Source organism: Hemicordylus capensis, chromosome 1, assembly GCF_027244095.1.
Source record: "Hemicordylus capensis ecotype Gifberg chromosome 1, rHemCap1.1.pri, whole genome shotgun sequence".
In the NCBI taxonomy this organism is placed as follows: Eukaryota; Metazoa; Chordata; class Lepidosauria; order Squamata; family Cordylidae; genus Hemicordylus; species Hemicordylus capensis.
In genome coordinates this window covers 427,158,302-427,185,750 of record NC_069657.1, presented here as the reverse complement: position 1 = coordinate 427,185,750, position 27,449 = coordinate 427,158,302, and the positions used below count along the sequence as shown (strand labels likewise).

General features: G+C 42.7%; 2 protein-coding genes across 5 annotated transcripts in view; one reads left to right on the top strand and one right to left on the bottom strand.

Annotated features, from left to right (window-relative positions):
* CAMKMT (calmodulin-lysine N-methyltransferase) overlaps positions 1–1,959 on the bottom strand; it is a 385,284-nt gene extending 383,325 nt beyond the window's left edge. The window contains exon 1 of one of the 2 annotated variants that reach the window (XM_053311986.1): positions 1,094–1,959. In XM_053311986.1, the coding sequence (XP_053167961.1) occupies positions 1,094–1,246 (153 nt within the window). In that variant the 5' untranslated portion in view covers positions 1,247–1,959. The remainder of the gene's footprint in view (positions 1–1,093) is intronic. The other variant, XM_053311979.1, reaches the window with a different exon arrangement.
* PREPL (prolyl endopeptidase like) overlaps positions 1,155–27,449 on the top strand; it is a 57,866-nt gene continuing 31,571 nt past the window's right edge. For 2 of the 3 annotated variants that reach the window (XR_008320112.1, XM_053311959.1), the window contains exons 1-9: positions 1,155–1,246; positions 2,082–2,632; positions 5,292–5,685; positions 6,351–6,482; positions 12,800–12,869; positions 16,736–16,939; positions 17,870–17,990; positions 24,282–24,498; positions 26,808–26,993. Coding sequence is in view for 2 of the 3 variants with exons in the window: in XM_053311959.1 (XP_053167934.1) it covers positions 5,452–5,685; positions 6,351–6,482; positions 12,800–12,869; positions 16,736–16,939; positions 17,870–17,990; positions 24,282–24,498; positions 26,808–26,993 (1,164 nt within the window). In the remaining variant the exon portion in view is untranslated. The remainder of the gene's footprint in view (positions 1,247–2,081; positions 2,633–5,291; positions 5,686–6,350; positions 6,483–12,799; positions 12,870–16,735; positions 16,940–17,869; positions 17,991–24,281; positions 24,499–26,807; positions 26,994–27,449) is intronic. The other variant, XM_053311969.1, reaches the window with a different exon arrangement.

Sequence of the window (27,449 nt, the reverse complement as noted above, 5' to 3'; positions counted from 1 at the left end):
CCTTGAATCTAGCCCAGAAACAGACTGGTAACCAATGAAGATGCTGCAGGATGGGTGTAATACTAGTGAAGCGACTTGCACCCACGAGCATCCTTGCGGCAGTGTTCTGAACCAGCTGAAGTTTCCAAACCATCTTCAAGGGCAGCCCCATGTAGAGAGCATTGCAGTAGTCCAATCTGGATGTTACCAAAGCATGAATGACTGAGGTCAGGTCTGATTTCTCCAAGTAGGGTCGCAGCAGACGTAGCTGGTAAAAGGCACTTCTGCACACCGCCGCCACCTGTGCCTCCAAGGACACAAGTACCACCTAGGCCTCCAAGTACCTTCTTGGCCAGCAGTCTTAAAATAATAAAAAGCTGCAATCTACAGAGAAAAAGCAAACTAGAAAGACAGTCCACAAGTTTAAGAATTACTGCTCTAGTTGCCAGAGCAGAGTGACACTTGGGTTCATCTCTCTTTTCAGCCATAAACTCTCAGGGAGGCATGGGGCAACCCATTCCCTACCAGCCTCACCGACTCATCAGTGAAATGGGGCTGTTGATGACTTAACTTCCAGAGAGAGTCATTGTGATGAAGCACGACTGACAGCAAAAGGTACTTTGCCTATCAAGCAAAGCCAATGACACTGCAATATGAATGAAGCTCCCCGAGGGAAAGCACCCTAGAGGCAAGTTAAAAAGTGCTATTCTTAATAGAAAAGTATTGATGCTTTTGAACTTTGGTGCTGGAGAAGCCTTTGGAGGATACCATGAACAGCCAGGAAAACAAACAAATGGATCATAGAACAAACCAATCCAGAATGTTCACTGGAGGCACAAATGACCAGGCTCAAACGATCATACTTTGGACACATTATGCGAAGACCCAGCTCCCTTGAGAAGTCCATAATGCTGGGAAGGAAAGTGGAAGGAAAGAGAAGAAGAGGACGACCAACAGGAAGGTGGATGGACTTGAGTAAGACAGCAATGAATGCACCACTGAAAGACCTTAAAGGCCAAGTTGAAGACAGATCATCCTGGAGAGAATCTAGCTATGTGGTCACTTAAGAGTCCACACCGACTTGATGGCACTCAATCAATCAATCAATCAATACCTGTCTGAGAAGCTTCCAGCGGGCTTTAGCGGCTCTCTGCCTGCTTGTTTTCCAGCCGTCCTCTCCCTCCTCGTCTCTTTCTGCCTGACACCTGTCAGCTGCAGCAGGAGAAGGAGGAGGAGAAATGCTCGGGGCTGACTCTGTAGTCATCATGTGAGGGCAGCTTTCTCTTCTTTCTCGGGTTCAGGGTCAGACTCCTGGAGGGGCGGCTGCGAGGCAGGCTGTGGGGCGGGCGGAGGGGAATAGCAGCCCCAGACTCACTAGCTGAGCAGCTGAGCTGGCCCCCTCACCAGAAAGCCGTGGTGCCCAGGGCACGTGGGGCTGCAGCTCCCCTCGGAGAGCAGCGTTTCCCTCAACCCTTCCTTCTCAGCAGCAGCTGACAGAACCTCCTCCCGCTTCGCCGGGAGGAAGGAGGCTGCTCAGGACCCATCTTTGAGAAGGGCAGCGCAGCCTTGGCGGTGGGGCGAAGCAGGCAGGCAGTCTCGGAAGAGCAATCCTGCCGCACGCACACCAGGACTGTGGCGGGGCGGCCCCTCTCACATCATCATTCATCGTTTATTATTTTATATCTAACCTATGTGTATATTACCGCCCAATAGGCAAGTTCCTTGCCTGGCAGTATCTCCAGGATAGGGCTGGGGGAGAGCCCTGACTGCAACTTTGGAGTAGCCGCTGCCAGTCTGTGTGGACCATACTGAGCTAGAGGGACCAATGGCCTGACTCGGTACATGGAAGCTTCCTCTCTTTCTCAGTCTCTGGGCGGTTTGGACCCAGCATTACCTCCTCAAGCAAGGGAGGAGGATGACATTGTTTCAAGTTTCTTTTTCGACCCAGTAAGACAGTCTTACTTGGGGGGGGGGAGAGTTAGGTTGCAAACGCGCCTCTTCTCCCTTCACCCCCCCGCAGCGAGGTTGCTGTTGTGCCTTTGGGCAGCAAAGATAGTTTAGCAGCTAAAGCTTCTCTCTCTCTCTCTTCATCTTTGCACCAGGAAATCATCACCTGTTGATTTTCGGTCTGTCATGTAAAGACACGGCAGCCTTGATGCACAGACAACACAATTAGCAAACCCTGTGAAAAATCAAGTGTTTAATGCGCCTCTTTTTCAGCACCAGAGCGGTGGTGGGGGACGTCCTACAGGTGATTACTGTAACTTTAAAGAAAGAACTTGGACAATGATCTCAAATCACTTTCTATAGTTGAATGCCCAAAGCCAAGATGGCGACGAGAGGATCCCGATTCGTCGGCATTTTATCTGCGGGCAGAGGAAACACAAAGAGAGCCGTAGAGTTCTGTCGCCATTTTGACTAAGGGCACGTCGATGACTGTAGAAAGTTGCCTCCTCCTACCATGTTAACTGCGGGCAAAGGTACCCAGCATACCGCGTGTGGGCAGCGGTGGAGCTGAGTCGCCTGGCTATGATGTCATCACTTTCCGTCTCGCCATGCTACTTCTTGTCAGTGATCAACAAATTCTGAGCGGCATCTTCCCAGATTAGTTGTTGCTAGAATATGAAAACCCTGCTTGCAGAGAAACTAAAAGGTGGGTTCTAACGCTCTCATCCCACTGATTTTCTTAATCAGGCAGATACTAGTGCTAGTTACGACTTCTGCTCTAAAATAATATGTAGCGTACATGCTGGTAAAACCAGGTCCAGGCTTATTCTGGTTCCAGTCTCCATAGCGTTGATTAAAAATGCATATTCCCCGTTGTAACAAAAACGGCGAAGAGTCTTGGCACCGTAAAGACCAACAGGTTGAGACAGAAGCTTTCGTGCACTGAACCTGTGAAAAAGGCAAATTCCATGCTAGGGATAAATAGGACTCATTAGGAAGGGGATTGAATTTTTTTTTTAAAAAATGCTAATATTAAATGCTAATAGCAGTAATGCCCTTATACAAATCTATGGTGTGGCCACATCTGGGTAATGCATACAGTTCTTGTTACTGATTCTTAAGGTGGACATTGTAGAACTGGAAAAGGTGCAGAAGAAAGCAACCAAGATGATCAGGGGCGTGGAGCACCTTCCTTATGAGGTGCTCCATGATAAGAGCATCTGTGGTTCTTTAGTTTGGAAAAGAGGTGACTAATAGAGTAAGGGTATGAAAGTAAGCATGGAGTAGAGAGTGAGCAAAGAAGAAATTTGTCCTCTCTCACTACACTAGAACCAGGGGTTATCCCATGAAACTGAAGGCCAGAAAATAGTAGCTGATTCCATTTTTAAGCCAAGAAGGCAAATTGCTGATGCACAAGCCACCAACCACAATTTGTGATTCCAAGGTTTATTTAAATTTGTAAGTTCTTAATGACCTTTGAACATCAAGTTAGTGGGATTTTTTTGGCGGGGGGGGGGATTGGTAACATACGCTCTCTAGAATTTCAGCTGAGCCAGTATTCCTTGCTATTTTCAGCTGAGCAAGTATTCCTTGCTATTGACAAGGGTGATGGTTCCAGCCATCATGGATGCCTCTAGCCAAGCTATTGGTCTGCCCGGTGGTGTAGTGGAAAGGAGAAGGAAATAACATATGGGCTATGTATTGATTAAGTTTGCAAACAACAGGACCATAAGAGTAGATTCCTCCACTGGTGTCAGTGGCTCAGTAAATAGAAGGTGGGGCAAATGCAGATTACTGAAATTACAGTTGGTCCTGGGGTTGCATTTCACCCATTTGATCAATGTTACTATATTGAAGAAAAACAATTTCATTTTAAACACTGAAAGATTGTAAGTATTGATGAGGCTTCCTCTATGTGTGAGGCCTGGGGAAATGGTTGTTACCATTTTAAAAGGAACCTGCGTATTCTTATTGACTAAAAACCCAATGCGATCCACATTGCACACTTAAAATATAGCTGCAACTAAGGTTGCAATACGGAACACATTTACTAGGGCATAAGCTCCATTGAACTCTGTGGGACTTAATTTGAGTAAACATGTCTAACTAGAATTGCACTTTATTATTTACCACAACTGGTTCAGAATGTTGCTGGGAACTGATCAGTCAAAACAATCTTACCAGTTTTACTAGTTTTCTGTACATTTCCAGGCATACTTCAGGGTGCTGGTTTTAATCTTTAAAGCCCTATACAGCTTGGGATCCAAGTATCTAAAGGACTGCCTCCTGACATGAACCTGTCAGGACAGCTGGTCTTGTGGTTTCAAGCATGAATTGTCCCCTTTCTAAGCAAGGTGCACCCTGGTTGCATATGAATAGGAGACTACATGTGTGAGGACTGTAAGATATTCCTTAGGGGATTGGGCCACTCTGGGAAGAAGACCAGGATGCTTGCATGCAGAAGGTTCCAAGTTCCCTCCCTGGCATCTCCAAGATAGGGCTGGAAGAGACTCCTGCCTGCAACCTTGGAGAAGAGGCTGCCAGTCTGTGTAGACAATACTGAGCTAGATGGACCAATGGTCTGACTCGGTATATGGCAGTTTCCTATTTCAGTTAAAGTCATCATTGGTGTTCCCCCAATGCCAGACACTGGGAAGACATCAACCGGGGAAAGGGCCTGCTCTGTGGTGGTGCCCTAACTTTGGAATACTCTTCCCAGGGCTATTTATCTAACACCAAATTGATGCCTGACCAAGACCTTTTTATTTGCCCATACTTTAATATTTAGTAAACTTGATGCTGTTATTGGACATCTTACTAATTTTGCTGTTTAATGGCTGCTTGCATTTGTATGGTTTATATTTTTAGGGATTCTATTTTGATTTCAGTTGTTGTTTTAATGAGACTTTTGTAAGTTGCCTTGACTTATATTAATTCTAAGATTAGGTGTAACCTTTTAAAATAAAGAAAGGTTCTTGTGCAGTCTTGGCAGTGTAAGTATGGGGCAAGAAGCAGAAAAGGACCCTACCAGCTTTCTTACACATCATACTATGGGCTTTTTGAGCTTGAATAATTGGGTCTATGTGACTTACACAGCCTCTTTTGCTTTAGAAAAACAGATCTGATGAGATAGAGGGAGAAAGAAAAGCCTATCTGGATAATACCATAGTGTTCTCTTGGGCCTTTATCTTGTGAAAAATAACCAAGTTATTTGTTCTCTAGTTTGAGGTTCTTTTGTGCAAGCTTGAAATGTTCCTTTCACACTTTTACATAAATACTGCTTTTAGAAGACAAGAAGCAATCACAAATTTGGGTTTTTTCCCATTTCTCTGTCATTTAATTTACAATTAATTTTCCCTCTCCAGCTTTCATTCTGAATCCTGTGGATTTGAAGACTATTCACAGTTGCGGGGGGAAATACGCCCACATGTTGGGAACGTACAGTCATACTATGTAGTGTGGTGTCCAGTTTAATTGTGCCTGATGTAGCTTGGACTTTCGGAAACATAAAAATAAGAGTAAGCAATGATCCAAGTGAAGAGATGCATCATGCGTTTAGGCACAAAATATTTTCTTCAACTTCTGCAGAGCGGTGTTAGCCACAGCAAGAAGTACTCCAGATGTTCCCTCACTTCAGTTGCAAGATCTTTCAATCAAACAAAATCACAAATATTTTTGTTTGCGAAGTATTTTACAAATGCCTGTGTTGTTCCTGATTCCCAAGGAGGCATTCTGCCACAGAGGTTCTTTTCCTGCAAGGTACACCTATTTGAATACATCTTTTGGGCCAATAACTATCTTGACCCTTGCATAATGAAAACAACCACCTTCTTTCAAATGTCAGTGAACCATTGGAGAATTAAGTTATGGTTAGAGAATCATGGCACTGTTAAACTTTTCAGATATTTGCTTAATATCTACCGGTATCTGGCTCAGTTGTATTGTTGTTCCAATTACTGTATTATTTTATGCATCTGATGAAATGGGTTCAGTTCCATAAAGGCTTATGCTGAAATAAATTTACCAGTCTTTAAGGTGCTGCAACATATGTTGGTTTTGCAGAAATAACCTAAGTGGCTACACCTTGTAAACAAACTCTGAATTAAATCCTGGATCCCTAATCCAGTGCAAGAGTACAAAAGGCCACAAATAGTTTGCATATTAGTTGTCCTATATCATTTTTTGCTGATGAGCAGAAATCTTTGTGTGTGAAAAGTCAGGTACATTTAATGGGCCGTGTTTGTGCATGTCTGTATGAAATAAGTGATGGGATCCTACTTTTTGATTTAAGTTTCCTAGCATTTAGTGAACAAATATTCCCAACCAGATTGCTGAAGGGCCCCACTTTTGATTAGTAGAGTTTCACTCTGCATGGAGAACACAGATCCTATTTCCACACTTGCTTCTCTTAATTTCTTTTATAGCAGGATCTTCTGAAGTCAGAGCAGGAGAACTGGAGGGCTTGTTCAGCAAATTACACAGATATAACAGAGAGGCTTAAGAAAAGATTAGAAGCTCATTATGACAAGTATTCATCCGAGCTGAGCAGCCCAGTGGTAAGTAAGAAAATAAATGTAGAAATTAATATTTTTATTTTAATTAATAAAATAAAATATAGCAGGCTGTTCTCTTGCTTGATTGCTATAATTAGATTGTTCCTGAAAATAATTTGAAGAATTTTTAAGGTGTGATCTGACATTTGCTTTGCTATCTTATGTGGTGAGAATTCATATAGAGCTTGAGATGCTGACCCAACATTCCAAATGCTCTGGATTCTTACAAAAATAAATTTATGTTTCTAATATGCCTGATTCAGCATGCTTATGCCTTACATTCTTATGCCTTTTGAATATCTCTGAATATGTACATTGTTTTATCTTGTTCCTTAACTATTTTTAGCCTATCTTCCAGTGGGCTTATGAGATCACCCAGCTGCGTGTTTGTGTTTGTGTCCGTCCGTGTGTGTGTGTGTGTGTGTGTGTGTGTGTGTGTGTGTGTCCCAACATCAACTTCACATGCCTGGACCAATATGAACCACATTGGGTACAATTGTAGGGACACACAGGGACTCCTCAATGGCGTAGTTTTATTGTTATTTATTGTTAAATTTATATCCTGCCGTTCATTAAGAAAATCCCAAGGTGGCTCACAATAAAATTTAAAAAAACATTAAACATTAAAACATTGAGCTAAAAAATATAAAACCAAATCTGATTTAAAAAATAAATAAAACATAAGCATAAAAACAGTACAAAATACAAGCAGCAGCAGTGCACACAATCAGTTTGTAATGATATCATCTACCCCAATTCAAGATGGTGGACGCCACTGTTCCCTCTAAGGCGTGCGCATGTGCATGTGCTCACAAGTTTTTGGATGTCCACTCAGTTTATTTTAGATCCCACTCAGGTTGAATCAGGAAGGCTTCATTCTGAATGCATGTGTGAACACACTGCCTTGATACTGCCGCTCAGAACAAAACTAATTCTGCTCACGGATGAAAAAAATTAGAGGGACCACTAGTGGACACATAAACATTTGAGGCACGTGGGCTAACTTGTGAACAGTCTAACTGATTTGAACCAAATTTGCTACAGCTGTAGGGACACATAGGTACTCCTCAGTGGCATAGTTTGTGATGATGTCAGCCATCCCAATTCAAAGTGGCGGACGCGTAAACGTTTGAGGCACAAGAGGGCTAACTTGTGAACAGCCTAACTGATTTGAACCAAATTTGGTACAGTTTTAGTGAATGACACACAAGAACACCTGTTAATAGATCTGCTCCAGAGTACTCACTAGGCACTTCAATTGTGCTTTTGGCTTAGTGTGGGGAATCAGCTTGGCTGTTGGGGAGCAATATTACAGTATTAATCTGAGCAAAGTTTTGGTCTGGAAATGACGAGGAAGCATAAGTACAATACAACAGATTTATTTAGGGATGAAGATGGGTACAGGAAAGCAAAAAATGGTTAGTCAGGGCAACAAGATCTTAATTAACAGTCTGCAAGAATCTCACTTAGAGGAATTTTAGCTTAAGGTCTGAAATGTAGATAAATCAGCTTAAGACTTACAGGAGAAAGGGCTGAAAATGCAGGAATAAGGAAGAAATGAAAGGGGGCAAGGAGATTTAGAGGGGCAGAAGGTTAGTATTACCTATCTTAATCTGTAGGCACATTTGATGTGCTTGTAGATGGAAAAGAAAGACCAAGTGGTACAGAGTTACCACTCGTGAGTTTGAGAACCAGTATGGTGTATGTCCAGGTAGACTTCCATGCAGATCTCAGTTCCAGTTCTGAGCTCATTAGCTGTTGATGGTGGGGTGGGGAGTTGCTGCACTTATCCAAGGTATTGCAGATAAGGTTGCTCCACTAATCTCTCTTGTAAAAAGGGAGTTTGTTACTCTCCACCAAGCAAATGCTTTTGACCTGGGGTCTACTTTGCTAGCTTCCTTCAGAAACAAAGCGAGGTTCTTCTTTTTTTTCTTTCTTCTATTGTGGATGACTCTCTCTCAGTCTTTGTTATGACTTCTGGGTAGCGTTACCGCATGTCTTGCTTATGCTAAGCGACCATTTACAAGTCTTGCCACATATGGGCATGTGCAGAGATCACTAGGAACAGTTTTTAAGAGAGTAGTTTGTAATGATGTCACTGATTCAAGATGGCAGACACATGAATGTTTGAGGTGCAAGTGGGAACTGATTTGGACCAAATTTGGTACAGTTGTAGGGGCATATAGGAAGACCTCAAATACATATTTGTGATGATGCCATCCACCCCAATTCAAGATGGCGGGTGCTTGAATGTTTGAGGCATAAGTGGGCTAACTTATGAACTGCCTAACCGATTTGGAGCAAATTTGTGATGATGTCCTCCACCCCAATTCAAGATGACGAACTCCTGAATGTTTGAGGGGAGGGAGTTCCACAAACAAGGTGCCCCAAATAAAAATAACTCTCTCCAGTCACCACCTGCCTCATCTCTGATGGCAAGAGGACCTAGAAGACCCTCTGAAGACCATCTTAATACACAGGCTGCTTGTTGTCTAGTATCCTGTCACCAGCTTGGTTCAGTCACACCTCCTGCCTCTGGCCCTCCAATCCTCAATCTACCAGACCTCACATACTATAGCCTGTCTTAGAGATTGATCAGGGTCTGCCTCTCATGATATCTGGAATATCTGTTCTTAGCATTTTTGCCAGGGTTCAAAGAAAGAAATCTGTTTTCTGCTGACATGAGAGAAGTTGGAAATGGACCCTTCAGGACCTAGTATTACATCATATGGCTTTCTGTGGGCTGTTGCTTAGATCAGACTGGCAGCCAGCTAATGCACCAGTGCAAGCTAGCTGGCATCCTGCAGTCTCTAGAGAATGCAGTCTGTTTGGGCCTTGGCATTTGAAAGTTGCACTTGAATTAATGCCTTTTGTTTCCACATTCTACTGAGGTAATTAGAATTAATCTACGGAATTCTTTGCATGGGATGTGGTGATGGCCACTAGCTTGGATGGCTTTAAAAGGGGCTTAGACAAATTCATGGAGGACTTTCAATGCCTACTAGCCTTGGCAACTGTATTTGGTGCTTCTCATTTTTTTCTTCAGCTACTACTAGTCTTGATGGCCATAGGCTATCTTCAGGCTCAGAGGTGGGATGCCTCCGAATACCAGATGCAGGGGAGCAACAACAGGAGTGGGATATGCCTTCACCTCTTGCCTTTGGGCTCCTCAGAGACAACTGATGGGCCACTGCATGAAACAGGATGCTGGATTAGATAGGCCTTGGGCCTGATCCAGCAAGGCTGTTCTTATGAGGAGAAGTAGAGGGTCCCTGGACAGGACTGTCCTTAGTATTCTTTCACACATGCAGCCTTGTCTTATCCCTTCTCCTCTCCACGCTCATTCATGTCCTATTCCACTTTCATTGTGATTTTGTTTTTTAAGCTGTATGATTATACAGTTACATCTCACTTTTTCTCTGCCAGTGCTCCCTTCATTTGCTCACATAACCACTGGTGTGCAGGGTGTGTTTTATTTATGCATGTAGTTAATGAATGAACTGAACAAAAGAAACATCAGTGAAAACATATTTGATTTGCCACCTGCAGCACTGAAGGAGATGGAGTGTCCTCAACAAAGGAGACAACTCATTAATGTTCATAAATAGTCAAACAATATTATGGGACACACATAAACCACAGCAGGAGCAGAACAGTTTCCATTTCCACCTGCTAAAAATGGCTGAAAACCCCTGGATGAGTTCATTAGTTTAAAAAAAAAAAATCTTTGGGATACAAGAATGTCACAGCATGTCACCCATTTGAAGAGTTATGCGGTTGCGGTGCGTGCGGCAAAAAAGAGCTTTTGGTCTGCGCGCATTGCGGCTGCAGGTTCGCGCTCAGCAGAGCTATCTCAGGTTGTGAGGAGTTTGATTTCTGCTCCCACTTCAAATCAGTCCCTGGGGTCGTTCTGCTGTGATGCCTTCAAAACAAATTTTTTTTTTTGCAAACAAAATTTCCTATATTCGGGCCGACTTGGACTCCACTTTTTTTGCAGGGTCTATGGAGGAGGTGTCCAGCAATCTCTCTTGCAGTATTAGATTGGATCGGTTTCAATCTGTGACTCCTGAGGATGTGGACAAGCTGCTTGGGGCTGTGAGGCCTACCACCTGTTCTCTAGATCCTTGCCCGACTTGGCTGCTTCTATATAGCAGGGAGATTGTTGGAGATGGCCTCGTTAACATCATAAACGCATCACTGAGGGAGGATAGGGTGCCCCCTTGTTTGAAGGAGGGATTGATTAGACTACTCCTAAAGAAGCCTTCTTTGGATCCCTTAGTGATGGACAGTTACAGGCCAATCTCCAATCTCCCTTGGTTGGGCAAGGTGTTTGAGAGGGTGGTGGCCCACCAGCTCCAGGCAGTCTTGGAGGAAACTGATTATCTAGACCCATTTCAAACTGGCTTTAGGGCTGGCTATGGGGTTGAGACAGCCTTGGTCGGCCTGATGGATGACCTTTACTGGGGAATCGACAGAGGGAGTGTGACTCTGCTGGTTCTTCTGGATCGCTTGGCAGCGTTCAGTGCCATCAACCATGGTATCCTTCTGGATCGCCTGGGGGAGTTGGGGATAGGAGGCACTGCTTTGCAGTGGTTCCACTTCTATCTCTCGAGTAGATTCCAGATGGTGGAGCTTGGTGACAGTTGCTCCTCAAAATGGGAGCTGTAATATGGAGTCCCCCAGGGCTCCATTCTGTCACCAATGCTTTTTAATATCTACATGAAACCGCTGGGTGAGGTCATCAGGAGATTTGGTGCTGGGTGCTATCAGTATGCTGATGACACCCAAATATACTTCTCCTTTTCATCTTCAGGAAATGGCACTCATTCTCTAAATGCCTGCCTACAGGCTGTAATGGGCTGGATGAGGGAGAACAAATTGAAGCTGAATCCAAGCAAGACGGAGGTGCTCATTGTGGGGGCTCAGAATCTGAGGGATGAGTTAGATTTCCCTGTGCTGGATGGGGTTACACTCCCCCAGAAGGAGCAGGTGCGCAGCTTGGGAGTACTCCTGGACCCAGGCCTCACCCTGGTATCTCAGGTGGAGGCCATGGCCAGGAGTGCTTTCTGTCAGCTTTGGTTGATTCGACAGCTGCGTCCATTCCTCGGAGAGGATGACCTCAAACATTGGTGCATCAGCTGGTAACCTCCCGGCTTGACTACTGCAATGCGCTCTACGTGGGGCTGCCTTTGTACATAGTCCGGAAACTTCAGTTAGTTCAGAATGCGGCAGCCAGACTGGTCTCTGGGGCAACCCAGAGAGACCATATAATGCCTGTTTTGAAAGCTACACTGGCTGCCGATATGTTTCCGGGCAAAATACAAAGTGCTGGTTATTGCCTTTAAAGCCCTGAACGGCTTAGGTCCGAGTTATCTAAGAGAGCGCCTTCTTTTACATGATCCCCTCCGCACGTTAAGGTCATCTGAGGAGGTCCATCTCCAGTTGCCACCAGTTCGCCTGATGGCGACGCAGAGGCGGGCCTTTTCTGTAGCTGCTCCTGGGCTATGGAATGCACTCCCGGCAGAAATTTGTAATCTGAGATCATTGCTGTCCTTCAAGAGAGCCCTTAAAACGTACTTATTTGGCCTGGCCTTCCAGAGTTTTAAAATGATTGTTTTAAACTGTTTTAAATTGTTGCCCTGATTTTCAGGGCTTTTAGCTGTTTTATTGGTTTTATTAATAGTTTGATTTTAATTGTTAATTTGTTTTAAATTGTTTTTATCATGTTGTGAACAGCCCTGAGCCGTATCGGAAGGGCAGTATATACATCTAATAAATAAATAAATAAATAAATAAGCATCCTGCTGCAGTGTTCAGCCCTGCAGGTGTCAATGGAGATGGATGAGATACGATTTCACAGCAAAGGCTACAAAGTTGAGTGTGTGCTGGGGTGGGGGAAACCACATTGACTTTTCAAGAAATATATGACTCTCTGCACCCAAAGTGGTGCCTAGGATCACAACTCTGGAGCAAGTTTGCCTATTGCATTGCAACCACTAAGAACTAAACATGCAAATGAGATGGAAAAGAAGGAAGTTTCATTGGCTGGGATATTTCTGACACCTTCGTGGCCAAGTGTCTGTGACTGCACCAACATTTGATTCTATGAGTACAAAGCTTTATAATGCTCTTAGTATGCTCTTTTCTGATGCTGATTTTAATTTTTGCTTCTAATTATACATGCGTTTATTCAATAAATTTCAAGAGATCAGAGTTTGTTGTACAGGAATTTTAAGGGGAAAATATTTGGATTCTAATGAGGTAATGATCTAATTCTGCATATTTTGCATTGAATTTGTTTCTGCTTTAATTTTGAACAGATTAGGTTTGAAAAGTACACTTACTTTGAGGAAAATGGATGCATATATCGTTCAGAGGTGGGAGAAGTAGGTAGGAATCTCATTTTGTACATGATTGTTGGTTTAAAATGTTTTTAGTATTTCCATTTGCAGTTTTATTAAACAAGGTGAAAGAGACCATGAGGCCTCATTCAAGGAAAACATGGTCAGATCCCATACAGCAAGATCTATTTCATCTATGTTGGTTGAGGCCTCAGAGCAGTGAAAACAACTACTTGCTTTGCTTTTTTTGTGGAGTTTCATCATCAGTGTGCTCTGATAAGAAGTCTAAATCCAGAGTATGTTCATATCTAAGAGTCGTGTGTTAGGCATTTGGGCGAGAAGGCTTTAGTTCCCTACAGAGCACATGATTTGCATGGTAAAGGTCCTAGGAGGGTCATTCCCTGGCATCTCCAAATAGAACTAAGGAAGATCGCTGTCTGAAATCCTAGGAAGCCACTGCCAGTCAGTGTAGACAGTACTGATCTTGATGGACCAGTGGTCTGACAGGATAAGGCAGCTTTATATGTTTGGATGTATTTAATACTGAAGACCATTTAAAGCCACAGTTCAACTAGTGGCAAAAATATACTGAGAAAACTAGGTGGTGATAGAACTAGAAAACCCGGTGGTGATTTTTAATTTTTGAAATGTCCTCAATTTGCTGCGAATATTGTTTGGGATCCAGATGCCTTGTGCAAGTGAGGAAGGCACTGGTTTCTGCCAGTTTGTTCCTCCAGCCCTCCCCTGCTTTTCCAAGGCCTCCTGACCCCAAGGAGCAGCTTTTCAGGGGTGCCTGACAAGGAACTGGAGTGATGAGGAGGAGGAGGGAGAGAAGTCCTATTGAGTGGGCAGCACTCTGTTCATGCTTCTAGATCCAATCTAGGAAGGAAATGACTAATATTTTGTGGAAGCAACAGACTTTTTCTCTAGTGCAGAGCCAAAGTGCCCTTCTGCTTTGCCCCCAACCCTCACTCTTTCAGCTGTTTGTTGCAGGAATGCTCGAAGTTGCACTTGTGCAATGACAGCAGAACAGCATGCGGGCATCTCCTTCTGTGCCTTGTTGTACAAGTGCACCCTGTTGTACTAGCTCAATGCTAGGCCAGAATAGAAGCTCCTGACTAGTGCATCTGTCTAGCACAACATGTATGCACAAACACGGTGTTAGTCTAGATATCAGCCAGCTGGTACTGCCAGAACCATATGAACAGGCAGCAGCTGCTGCAAAAAAGGAGAAGGGGTGAAGTTACATGGAATCTTCATAGACATTCAAAAAACTCAAGGCTGAGCCAAAACATTTCTCAAAATAATTCAGTTCTACTTGTTTTCCTCTTGGCTCAAGCTCCATTTTGGTTCCTTGCATGCAGGCAGTCATTTGTTTTTGTCTGGCCTTTATAGCTATCAACATGATTTCATTCCCAAACAATCTGCATTTTCAGAATTATTATTAGCAGAAGAATATACTTGACTTCAGAATTAGCCTTCTTCCTAAATAAAAAATGTGCCTCCTGCATTTTCTTCTAGTTATTAGTTCTGAAATCTTTAGCACCTGAACAGCACAAATATTGCCACCAACGTCAGTTATGAGGATGGCAATCTAAACGTTAAAAGAAAGTGGTCCCAATTCAGCTAAGGTTAGATGTGTGATGTTAATGGAACTGCCCCGGAATGATTGGTGAACACCCCCAAATTGCGTTCAGGCTTTGTGTGGGGAAATGAGCTGAGTGGAGCATTTCCACATCAGAATAATTTTTATGCAAAGCTTTGGTGGCAGGAAAAAGGACTGAGACTGCTGAAGTTCAAAAACAAAGAAGGTTTTATTTGAGGGTAAGAATTACAATGGAGTAAGAGAGTCACTTAAAGCAACATTATTACTAAAAATATGTTACAAGAATAAGCATATAACTACTAAGAGGAAATTTAGTTTAGTATCCAAATTAAAGCCACCTAATGGCGCAGTGGGGAAATGATTTGATTAGCAAGCCAGAGGTTGCTGGTTTGAATCCCTGCTGGTATGTTTTCCAGACTATGAGAAACGCCTATATCGTGTCCAGCAGCAATATAGGAAGATGCTGAAAGGCATCATCTCATACTGCACGGGAGATGGCAATGGGAAACCCCTCCTGGATTCTGCCAAAGACAATCACAGGGTTCTGTGGTCGCCAGGAGTCGACACCGACTCGATGGCACACTTTACCTTTTATCTAAATTAAAGTAGTTTCCAGGCTGACCAGAGAAAGGAGGCTCAGAGAAACATACTCTTGGATTTAAGAGGAGAAACAGGGATAGAGGGAACCCAGATTGGGGTACAGCACTTATCATACAACCTCGTTCCTTCTTTTATTGGCGGGTGGATCTGTGTAGCTCGGGTGCACATTTCCTTGGGGATGGGGTGGGAGCCAGAAAGTAGAGGCAGGAAATCCAAGGGGTTAGTCACAGAGTTACCGTGTTTCCCCGAAAATAAGACAGTGTCTTATAATAATTTTAGCCCCCAAAAATGCACTAGGGCAATTAGCGGTACATCAGAAATTACTGCTAGGTCTTACTTTCGGGGTAGGTCTTACTTTTGGGGAAACAGGGTATATCCAAAAAGTGTCTGTTCCCAAATAGCCAACTCCTGGTGGCAGCAAGGCTGACTGAGCAGATCAGGACAGGCAAAAGGACTGATCTGAAGGCTGGAAGCGTTCTTGGCACGCAGAGGGCATTAAATTAGCCATAACTGACTTGTTCCATTGGCAGATGTGGATTTAGCCATGGACCTTGGGGATTAGGTCTATGGCCTCCTGTCTTGGAGGGACCTCCCCAGAGACCCGCTGCTGCCCCGCGCCTGCCACACCACTTAAATCCTTTCTCTTTTAAAAAAAAACTTTTAACCGTCCTCCACTGTGCAGTGAGGACGGCCACTTGAGGGGAGACCAAGTCGGGGAAGGTGGCAGCCAGAGCTCCCTCCTTGAGCCTGCTTGCCTCCCAAATGACAGATCGGGTCGTTTTCAGCCCATTTCAAGGCTGTGCGCACATGCGTGCATGCACAGAGAGCCCCTAAATGGGCTGAAAAATGGCCCATTCTCTCATTTGGGCAGCAGATGGGCTCAAGGAGGGAGCCCTTGCCGCCGCCTCCACCTCCCCCACCTTGGTCTTCCCTTGAGTGGCCATCCCCGCTGCACAGTGGCAGATGGTTAAAAGTTTTGGTTTTTTTAAAAAATTAACTTGCCCTCAAGCAGGAGGCGGGGTGGCCTTCTGAAGCCTGGCCCCTTCAGGTCCAGACTTCAAAATTACCTAGCTGCACCCCTGTCCATTGGACTCAGTTAATCACAATTAACTTTAGGTCACTCAGGCTATATATATGTATATACTGTGCTAATAAATTCCAGAGGATCACAATTATCTTAGAGAGCGCCTTCTTTTACATGATCCCCACCACACGTTAAGGTCATCCAAGAAGGTCCGTCTCCAGTTACCACGGGTTCGTTTGGTGGTGACTCAGAGGCGGGCCTTCTCTGTGGCTGCTCCTGGGCTGTGGAATGCACTCCCAGCAGAAATTCGTAATCTAATTCCTTACTGACCTTCAAGAGAGCCCTTAAAACCCATCTGTTTGGCCTGGCCTTTCAGGGTTTTTAATTAGTTTTAATTGTTTTAATGTTAACCTGGTTTTCAGGGTTTTAATTGTTTTGATAGTTTAATTGTTTTTTAAGATGTTTTTAAATTGGAGTTTATATTTGTATTTCTGTTTTAATTGTTTTTAATGATTTCTGTTTTTAATTGTAAACCGGCCTGAGCCAGTTCGGAAGGGCGGTATAAAAATCGAATGAATGAATAAATAAATAAATAAATTATAAATGCCACAACATACAGAAAAGCAATAGATGCTTCTTTGTATTCATTTTCCCATTTACAGCATTTGTTTTTCTTGTATTGTAGATGAAAGAAATGTAGAAATGCTACTAAGTGCAGAAGATCTACCCTTTCATGATTCCCTTATCCAGCGCATCCGAATTTCCCCAGATCACAACTATATGGCTACTGGCATTAAAAGCACACATTCTGAAGAATCTGCTTGTATTGTTGTGAAACTAAATACACTGCCAAAAGTTGAGTGTGTTATCCTAAATGTGTTTAGTTTTGGTAAGTAATTGTATAAACCTATTGTGCTTTCCACATCTTGATTATCATTTCTTCACAACATCCAGATTCACCATACATTGACATGTATAATGGAAGTCTATATAAACAGATTCCTGTTTGTAAATCACATCACTAAAATCATATTTTTCTTGCATTGCTATGATCACATAACCATTCTTCTTATGGGCCTTTCCATAGGATACAGAAATGCACGTTTTGCTCTTAACTCTGCTAGGGCTAGTGCTGATCCAGTGCCCGTTGCATTATATCCCATTCCGAGCAATGGAAGGTAATGCGCCAGAAGCAGATTCCATCAATGTAATTTTGCTCTTGGTTACCCCACCCTCCGCCCCCCGTTTTTAGTTGATACAGCAGGTTAGTGCCTCTGAAGGTAACTAAAATAGAATACAACATTTTAGAAGTTCACAAGACAGCAATATATACAGGGAAAAATTTGATCACTTGTCATTAGTGATGTGCTCACTGTCCAATAAGTGCTCACAGCGACATCACTCAAAGATGCAATGAACATGATAAGTATGGGGAAACTTTTGTTTTTACAGTGATAAAATACTGAGTGCTAGCAGGGTCACTTGAAGAATTTCATGATGGCTAGATACAGCACAGCAATGAATAACTGCTGCTCATTTATCCTCCAAAGGAGGAAAAGATAATCTGGAAAAACGCTAAGACTTTTCACTGGTTCCCTGTTGCTTTCCATGCTAACTTTAGGCTTCTGTTCCATGACTTGAATCCAAAGAGTTGCACACCATCTCCTGTACGTGCATGGGTACTCTTTATTTTTGTATTCTCAACCAGTTATTTTCAAGTTAGCTTGATTAAAGACAATACTTCTCACATATCCCATTACTGAAATTGTTGTTCCATAATAGCCAAAAATTCATTTGACTTTCTTTTTTCTTCCCCCAGAATGGGCTACACATGACATTCTGTTCTATACAATCCAGAAGAACCTTCAGTGTCAGCATGTATATTTATCTGATTTTAGTAAGAAACATTCTGAACTGGTTTATCAAGAACAAGATGCGAGGTAACCAACTAACCAACTGTTGCTTTCTCTTTGTGTGGTTCTATTTTTACAAACTAGATAGGGCTAATACCCAAGGAAGACAGAAAGTACAGATGTGCAAGACCCACAATCTGAGCACAGTTTGTGGGAGAGACCTGGGAGCTTTAAGAAAAAGGAGAGCAGGTCTTTACCAGCTTCCTGCTGGGGCGGTGTGGCTCCCAATAGGCCCCACGCAACAGCAGCATGCACATGGCATCCATGCATGTGCGGGCACCATTTGTGTGGTCAGCAACACCATGCTGACCACGCAAATGGTGCCCATGCATGCGCAGATGCCATGTGCGTGCTGGCGCCATGCAGGGATTATTGGGAGGCATGCTGCCCCAGCAGGAAGCTGGATGGGGTGGCAGAGAGCAGGTAAGGACCCACTCTCCTCTTTCTTAAAGCTCCTAGGTCCATCTCCCAAACTCTGCTCAAGCCGGGGAGTCAAACCGCAGTTCGTGCACATCCCTAACAAACCGAAAGAGAAAAAGAAATGCATTCTTGCTCTCTATCTGTGAAGACTCACAAAAGAGCTGGTTAGAGAGAGAAGAAGCTCCTGAGAGCTGCTGCTTTCATGTTGGTCAGAGGAGAAGTATAGGTGGTGGTAAATCCCTAGCTGAGGGGAGGGGCTCCCTCACAAGCTATAGAATGTTCCAGAATTGTGGTCTCTGGAAGCGCAGAGGCCAGTTGTGGGCACAGATGACTGCTTGAAGACTATCCACCACAAGTAAGCACCTATCCACCTCTGTGTGTATTAAAGCAACCAGGGAACCTTCAACATGTATTTAACCTAGCAGGCATTTAAATTTTAATTCTCAGGCGTACCTTGTAAAAGGCCGGTGTTGCTTTACAGGAAGTATCAAGAGGTCAGAGAAGGAATGGTCAGATTCAGCTCCCAAATTGTTGCCCATGGTACATGTTTCTGATAGATTCATCTGTGTAACTCAAAACTTGCTGTAGGGATCAGGAACAGTAAGGAACAATGGCAGCTGAAACCTAGGTGGCATTTTGCTTATAGCTGAAGTGTGTGTGTGTGTGTGTGTGTGTGTGTGTGTGTGTGTGTGTGTGTGTAACCAGCTGCTGCCTGTGGGCAAAAACTTTAGCCACTCATCATCATCATCAACATCATAATATTTGAATGACATTCTTGTTCCTACACTCCTTCAGAATACAACTGTAAGGTAATGAAATTCAACCCACAACGTATAGGAGATATGAGAAACTGAGATTGTGTCAATCCTTACCCAGAACAGACACACAATTGTTTTTGTGATGGGAGCTCATGTGGTCTCAGGCCACCTGGCCAGGCTACCCACCCTCCCAATAGCATAGGTAGAGTTGGCATAGTCTTGAGAATGGTAAGCATAACCTAAGTCCTACTGATAACCCTTCATTCTGAGGGTTTCAGTCACACTGAGGCATATACAACTCTTCCTGGACTGAATCCTTTAACTGTAACATTTGCATATTTCTACACAAAAGGAAGTTACTCTAATGATATATATTGCTTGATCTATTTTTTTGTTTCATGGATTTATATGTGGCACTTTCCAGAAGCTGAAATAAATGAATAAAACTCCTCCTTGCTACAATTTCCCTTCTGTGTGTCCCACCATCATCTGAGCCGCAGTTGGTTGAAGCACATTAGACATTTCCATGGCCATGCTGGGACTTTGGAACACTTTGAGGTCATTCACACAATCAAAAACAGGGTTCTACCCAGGTTTGGGAGCTGTATGTGCTCCCAATTTCCAGTTGTCTGGAAGCAAGGTAGGAGGAAAACCCGGGTAGAAGTGATTGTGTGGAAGCATGGTGGGAGAAAAGTCCTCCTACCTTCCTTCTACACAGTCACTTCTACCCAGGTTTTCTTCCTACCTTGCTTCCACACAACTGGAAATTGGGAGCACACACAGCTCCCAAATCTGGGTAGAAAAGAGTTTTTGATTGTGTGAATGCTCCCCTTGTCTAGAGAGATTTACCTCTCTCCTTCTGTCAGTGTATCACCATCTTGTAAAGACCTTCATTTTCCAACTAGCTTTTGACTTGTTGGTTTAAATTTTTGACTCCCTGGATTTGCATTCTGCTGTCTCTTCATCTCTTTAAAATTGTTCTGTTTAGTTATTTGACTATTTTGTTAAAGGATTCTGTAAGCCAACTTGAACAGTAGGAGAAAGGAGCATGTTAAAAAAATAAATAAGCTTGTACTATGACAAGGAACAATAGAAGGACTGAGAATAAAGGGACTTGTTTTTATCCAGTGTTACCATTGTGTGTCTTTTTAAAAAGCAACCTTGACAAGGAGACCTAATGGGCTAAGTTTGGAAATGTCAAGGTCAGTCTCAGGTCAGGACATCCTCTGGTGAGTGTGTGTGACAGGCTCATACATATGAACCATAAGGTTTGCCGTGATGGGTCAGAAGAAAGCTCAATAATCTGTCTCTGACAGTGGCCAGCTCCTGTTGTTCTTTCCCATTATCTAGAGATCATACAGTTTCAGCTGGAGTTAAGTTGTCCAAGCTGCCAATCTTGATTAAGTTGGGGAAATATTGCAATAAAGATATTTCAGCTAAGCCTGGCTGTTGAAACAAATAGACAAGTGATCCCATTATGGGGTTAACAGCCCCTAAATCTGAATATATTCCCAGTAGATTTTTTTAGAGCAGCGGTGGTGATATCATTTTAACAATGTCGGCTCATACTTGTATTAAATGTAGAACTAACTTCCTAGCCAAATAGCGTAGTCTAAATACCCTGGAGAATACCTGTATCATAGACACCAGCAGAAATATATTTGGGATTTTTATTTATAAATTACCTACTCAGCACAGATGTATAAGATTTTTAATGGGAACATGACTGACAATTTAGAGTGGTGAAAGAACAGATCATTTTCCAATTGCAAGTTATACAACTGGATGTATAAAATATACTGCACTTGAGGGCGAAGTAGGAGGAATGAGACCAAACACTTCCCCAACGGGAAAACTGTTGACACAGATCTGAAGGTCACAGTCATTACTGCCAATCAAGAATCAGACTGAGCATATAGATTACAATTCCAGTGCCGTTTATATGTGAATCTGTTTCCTTAAGGGAGAATGAAATACAAAGAACTCTTATGTGGCTGCCTATCTCAGCAATACGTCATATAAGCAAATGTGCTAGTTCTCCTAGCAGTGCTCTTAATGCATGTGCTTTCAGTGGATTAAATCATTATAGATTATACATCATGTTTAGTTTTTGGAAGAGGCCCTATGACCTGGCGGAAATAACTAGATATTGGACTGCTAAGAATAGAAGAAAGTTGCTTTCTTCTTGTTTTCTTTGAAGACAGCTACAAACTGTCTCTCCCCTCCCCCATTTTTGTTCTATTACTCCTTTCTTTCTTTTTTAAGTACAACTAAAACACTTTCAAAAAAGGAAGAAATGCTTCTATGTGTCTTGACAGGTCTAAAGATCAGCTGATACTCTCTTGTTAGCTGTCTTACAGTTCTGTTAACAAGGGACGTAGTTGCTCCTGGGTCTTATCTGGGAGGCCTGCAATGTTAAAAGTCATTTCTGTCCTAGTCTGTCAGAGCCCTGATTTTTAGCCTACTTGCCTTAAGGAAAGTAAGCTTATGAGATCACCTGGCATTCTGTGTGTTTCTGTGTCTGTGTCCCCCACTATCAACTTTGCAATGCCTGGACCAATATGAGTCAAATTTGGTATAGTTATAGGGACACCTCAGTGGTGTAGTTTGTGGTGATGTCATTCACCCCAATTCAAGGTGGTGGATGTGTAAACGTTTGAGGTGCAAGTGGGCTAACCTGTTTACCGTCTAACCAATTTGAACCAAATTTCCTACAGTTGGAATGAGTGACACATAGGGACATCACATTGGTATAGTTTGTAATGATGTCATCCACATTGATTCAAGATGGTGGATGCATGAACGTTTAAGGCTGAAGTGGTCTAACCTGTGAGGATGGCAATTACCAGTTAAGATTATGGTGAAAGGAAAGTAGGCAGATTAGTTCTTACCAGGAAAAACTTGTTTAGACTCAGGAGGAGTGCAAGATATACATCCTTCTGGAAGAGTTTTTAGGGGTTTGCTTTTTTTGTTTTTCCGTTTTTCATATTTTCTTGTCCTCCCTGGATGTGAATCTGACAGTTCCATGCTCTGCCAATAAGGTGTAAACAGGAGCATATCTATAATTGAACCAAGGGTGAGTGTGTGGAGGGGGACAAATGTCCCTGGGCCCCTAAGGAAGAGGGGGCCTCCAGTTGGGTGACAATTTGCTCTTTTCTCTTTTTGTCCAAGGACCCACTTCAGTCTTGCTACACATAAGAACATAACAAAAGCCCTGCTGGATCGGGCCCAAAGCCCATCTAGTCCAGCATCCTGCTTTACACAGTGGCCCACCAGATGCCTCTGGGAAGCCCACAGACAAGAGCTGAGGGCATGCCCTCTCTCCTGCAACTGGTATTTAGAGGCATCTTGCCTCTGAGGCTGGAAGTGGCCAATAGTCCTCAGACTAGTAGCCATTGATAGACCTGTCCTCCATGAATTTATCTAAACCCCACTTAAAGCCATGCAGGCTGTCGGCTATCACCAAGACCAGAGGAGAGCTGGTCTTTGGGAGGAGAGCTGGTCTTGTAGTAGCAAGCATGACTTGCCCCCTTAGCTAAGCAGGGTCTACCCTGGTTGCACATGAATGGGAGACTAGAAGTGTGAGCAATGTAAGATATTCCCCTTGGGATGGAGCCACTCTGGGAAGAGCAGAAGGTTCCAAGTTCCCTCCCTGGCTTCTCCAAGATAAGGCTGAGAGAGATTCCTGCCAGCAACCTTGGAGAAGCCACTTTCAGTCTGTGAAGACAATACTGAGCTAGATAGACCAATGGTCTGACTCAGTATATGGCAGTTTCCTATGTTCCTATGTACCACATCTTGTGGCAGAGAATTCTACTTGTTGATTACATATTATTTGAAAAAGTACTTCCTTGTGTCGGTCCCAAATTTCTTGGCAATTGGTTTCATGGGATCACCCCTAGTTTTAGTGTTACGTGAGAGGAAGAAAAAATTGTCTATCAACTTTCTCCATACCATGCATGATTATATAGACCTCTATCATTTCTGCCCTCAGTCGTCTTTTTTTCTAAACTGAAAAGTCCCAGGTGTTGTAGCCTTGCCTCATAAGAAAGATGCTCTAGGCCCCTGGTCATCTTGGTTGCCCTCTTCTGTACCTTTTCTAGTTCTACAATGTCTTTCTTAAGATATGGTGACCAGAACTGCATGCAGTACTCCAAATGTGGCTGCACCATAGTTTTGTATAAGGGCATTATAATATTCCCAGTTTTACTTTCAAACCCCTTCCTAATGATTCCAAGCGTGGGATTGGCCTCTTCCACAGCTGCCTTACTGTGAGTCAGGACTTGCAATGAACTGTCCACCTTGACCCCAAGATCTCTCTCCTCATCAGTCAACAGCAGCTCAGAACTCATCAGTGTATATGTGAAGGTGGGTTTTTTTGCCCCAATATGCATCACTTTACACTTGTTAACATTGAACTGCAATTGCCATCTTGCCCACTTCTCCAGTTTGGAGAAATTCTTTTGGAGCTCCTCGCAATCTCATTTGGATTTCACTACCTTAAATAGTTTGATGTCATCTGCAAATTTGGGCACTTTGCTGCTCACCCTTGGGTGTAAAATAAATACAGAATAGAACACTGTATAGTATATAATATAGCAATTTACAAGTATATGTGAATGTGTGAAAATGAAATGTGAAAATGTACTGGGACTGTAGTGTATAGAAGAGTGTTGAAATCTAGGGTTGCTTGAGGAGCCTTCCTATACAAGGAGAGGCTCTGGAAACAGCCGCATGCTTTATAGTTCATGTATCTTTGTGAGCCTCCCAGAGAAAAATTGTTATGGGACAGCCAACAAATAAAGTTGTTGTTGTTACCATTATTATTATTATTATTATTTAGGTTGGAATGTGGCTTGCAGTCCCCTTTCGCCGCATCCCTCACTGGGATTCCTGCATTAAAACATATTGCAAAATAAAAAAACATATTTTGTATCCCATCATTAACTAACGCCAGGTTCCTTCCTAGCTATGCACATTCACAAGTGTGTTACCGTATAGCCCCTTATCAACATTCCCAGCGTATATGCACAGTATTCTTCTTTATGCAAACTTCTGTTATCTAAATACCTTGAGTATCTCTACAAATGAAACCATACTGAATTGCCTAAATATTACTCTGCTTCTTGTTCACTTGCAGATATTTTGTGGATCTCTACCACACAAAAGACAAGCGATTTCTGACTATAAATAGCAATAGCAAGACTACCTCTGAAGTGTGGTTGGTTGACTGTTGCCACCCTTTTAAGTCTCCTGTACTTGTGCAACAGCGAACTGAAGGAGTCATTTACCATGCTGAGCACAGAGACAATCAGTTGTACATTCTTACTTCATATGGAGAGCCAATGGGATACAAGGTATGAGGTGCTTACATTCAGAGTAGTTCAGACACTTAATATAGCAAAACATCCAAAATGTACAGTCATGATTTTTATAACTAGTTTTTTTAAATACCAGTATTTCAGTGGCCAGATCCTATTCACTGACACCTTTCCATTCCACTTTTAAAAAGTGGGTGGGTGGGGGAGCTCATTTTCATATGCATAGAAGAAATCTAGCATATGAAATAAAACATGCACATCAAATAGAGATTGAGAGAGAGTGTGTTGCACAAGTCTGACTTGCACAATTTCCAACTGTGAGATGTTGCAGTGAATTATTTTGGCTCTCTTGATCTAATGAGTGGCATGATTTGAAAACAGTGGGATAATTAGATTCCTCTGCTCTACTTATGTTATTAAATATTTAGCTAGGTAAGGTAGAGAAAGAGCCAAAAAGGAATTATGATGTTTAGCCTTTCGTCAATTAGGTTAATTAATACTTACGTTCAATTAGGTGGGGAAAGTCTCCTTGCAGTTTGAAGAATTATGGGGTAAATTGGATGCTCAGCCAGATGTGTATCTGGTGCAGATGTGGTGAATCTCCACTGTGTAGCTTTCAATAGAATGAGCACTTGAATACACATCCTCATCCAGTTGTGTATTTCATTAGACAATGCATTATGGATAGGTAGTATCCACACTCTGATACGCATTGGGAGGTACATCCTACTATACCTATGGTGTAAAACACCATGCTGACCATGCAAATGGCGCCCACGGGTGTGTGGATGCCATGTGCATGCTGGCACCATGTGGGGCTACTTTGGACATGTGCCACCCCAGTAGGAAGCTGCATGGGGTGGCGGAGAACAGGTAAGGATCTCCTCTTTCTTAAAGCTCCTGGTCCCTGCTCCCAAACAGTGCTCGAACCATGGTTCAGGCTGCAGTTCAAGCACACCCCCACCCCACCTCCAGTACCACTCTAGTTTGAGAGTGCTCATCTAGCTCCAGGTGCTATCTAGTCCTAAGCACCATATATGAGCAAGGTTACACCCTTCCCACGAAGCAATGTCCCACCATTTCATGACCTGTTCACGTTGCTGACTTTATTCAGTTCTCCTCCTCTCCAGTTCTGGAGAACATATCCATCCTGATTTCTTTTCTTACTTCTTCTTCTTTTTTTTTAAGCAATGGTTGATATTCAGCACAAGCTAATATAGGCCGTTCTGAACCACTTGCTTTGCTGCGGGCATCTTAAAAGAAGAAGAAGAAGAATGTGGTGTTATGGAATGGTTGGTGCACTACTACTTAAAATCAAGTAATTGCAATTGTGCAATGCTTCCGCCGTTGTTCTCAGTTGTGCAGTTTTAAGTAGCAGCACACGGGCCCTGTTCTGGGCATTGTTTTTAGATGCCTGGAGCAGCACCAGTAGAATCATCTGTGTTAGCCTGTGCTGAATGTCAGCCAGCGACTGGCAGTCCCTCCTGCAGCAACACTATATAATCCTATTCATGAAAAAAGATATCACCCTACTGGTGCTGGTTGGAACCAGGGCAAGTACAATCCTATTTCTTTTTTTAAATCCAGATTTTTATCATCATTTGGAGTGGAAGTCCACTGTGAAGGAACCCTTGCTGCTATTTCCTATCCCACTTCTAATGCATGAAAAAATAGAAGAGATTTAGTCCTCAGTGTATAGATCTGTCACAGTTGTCGTCATTAAATTCATTTGTACAATATACGTTGTTCTAGAAATGTGATTCTGTCCATTTCCAATCTTTAGCTCTGGTGCCCTCGTGGACTCCATTTCATCTTTTTATTGTCTCTCCTGCTGAGATGTTTGGAAGCTTATAGAAAATGCTACAAAATAGTTGAAAAGAAATATCAAGTGTTGCTCAGCTGGGTACTTGCTTGATTTATGACTGGTACTTGAGCAGAAGCTGAAATGTGTTATTTAGTTGGTTATTCCTTCCTTTGTTGCATTACCCACAAGTGACCAAAAGTTAACAGCCATATGCAGTTTATATACATGTACCTCCTGCTTCAGAGGACAGTAGGAGAGAGATTGTTGGTTCACCACTTCATCCAAAGATAAGAAGGAATTAAGGATGCAGCACATATCTACTTTCAGATACCAACTGGGCCAATGCTGCTACCTCCCCAGAAAATCCAGAGCTATTAGGACTAATATTAAACTAGCTATTAAAAGGTTAGCTTTCGTTAATGGAAAGATATTAGCAGCTGGAAACTAGTATCTGATCTTCTGAGAATACTTGTATGTCATGTCATTTTAAAATATTCCCAAAAGTCTCATGTAGATGTGTGGATTCCTCTTTGTTTTGTAGCTGATGAAGACTCCAGTTGATTCATGTGGTTTGGACAATTGGCAGTCAATTTACACAGTAAAAGAAAAGACCAAACTAATTGACTTAGAAATGTTCAAAGACCACTGCATTGTGTTTCTGAAGTTCGATGGTCACCTCTACTTAGATGTTATTTCTCTTGTGTCAGCCTCGGTTCACAGTGTTAAGGTAAATATTTTATTTAAGATACACATTTCAATTTTTAAGATAAGCTCTTTTTTCCATTTCAAGTTTCATTTATAAATTAGAAACGTATGGCTTATTAGAAATTATTATGGCTATAAATTAGAAACGTATGGCTGAAGTTCATTTATTCAGATGTTCTCAAAGAGGTACAAAACATTTATTTAGTAAAATTAGCAAAAGCTGTCCTTCTATGAACATAATCTTATGCTGCTGATTGGGGTAGTACAGGGTGATGAAAGATACGTGCATAACTGAGTATTTGGAAAGTCACAGTTCAGGCAGTAGGAGATATATAGCACAGAAACATATCACATTTGTGAATACTTCAGTCCTCTGTTTTCAGTGAGTATTTGTGAGTACTCTGTGTGTGTGTGTGTGTGTGTGTGTGTGTGTGTCTGTGTGTGTGTGTGTATTTATATTTTTATACCGTCTGATATG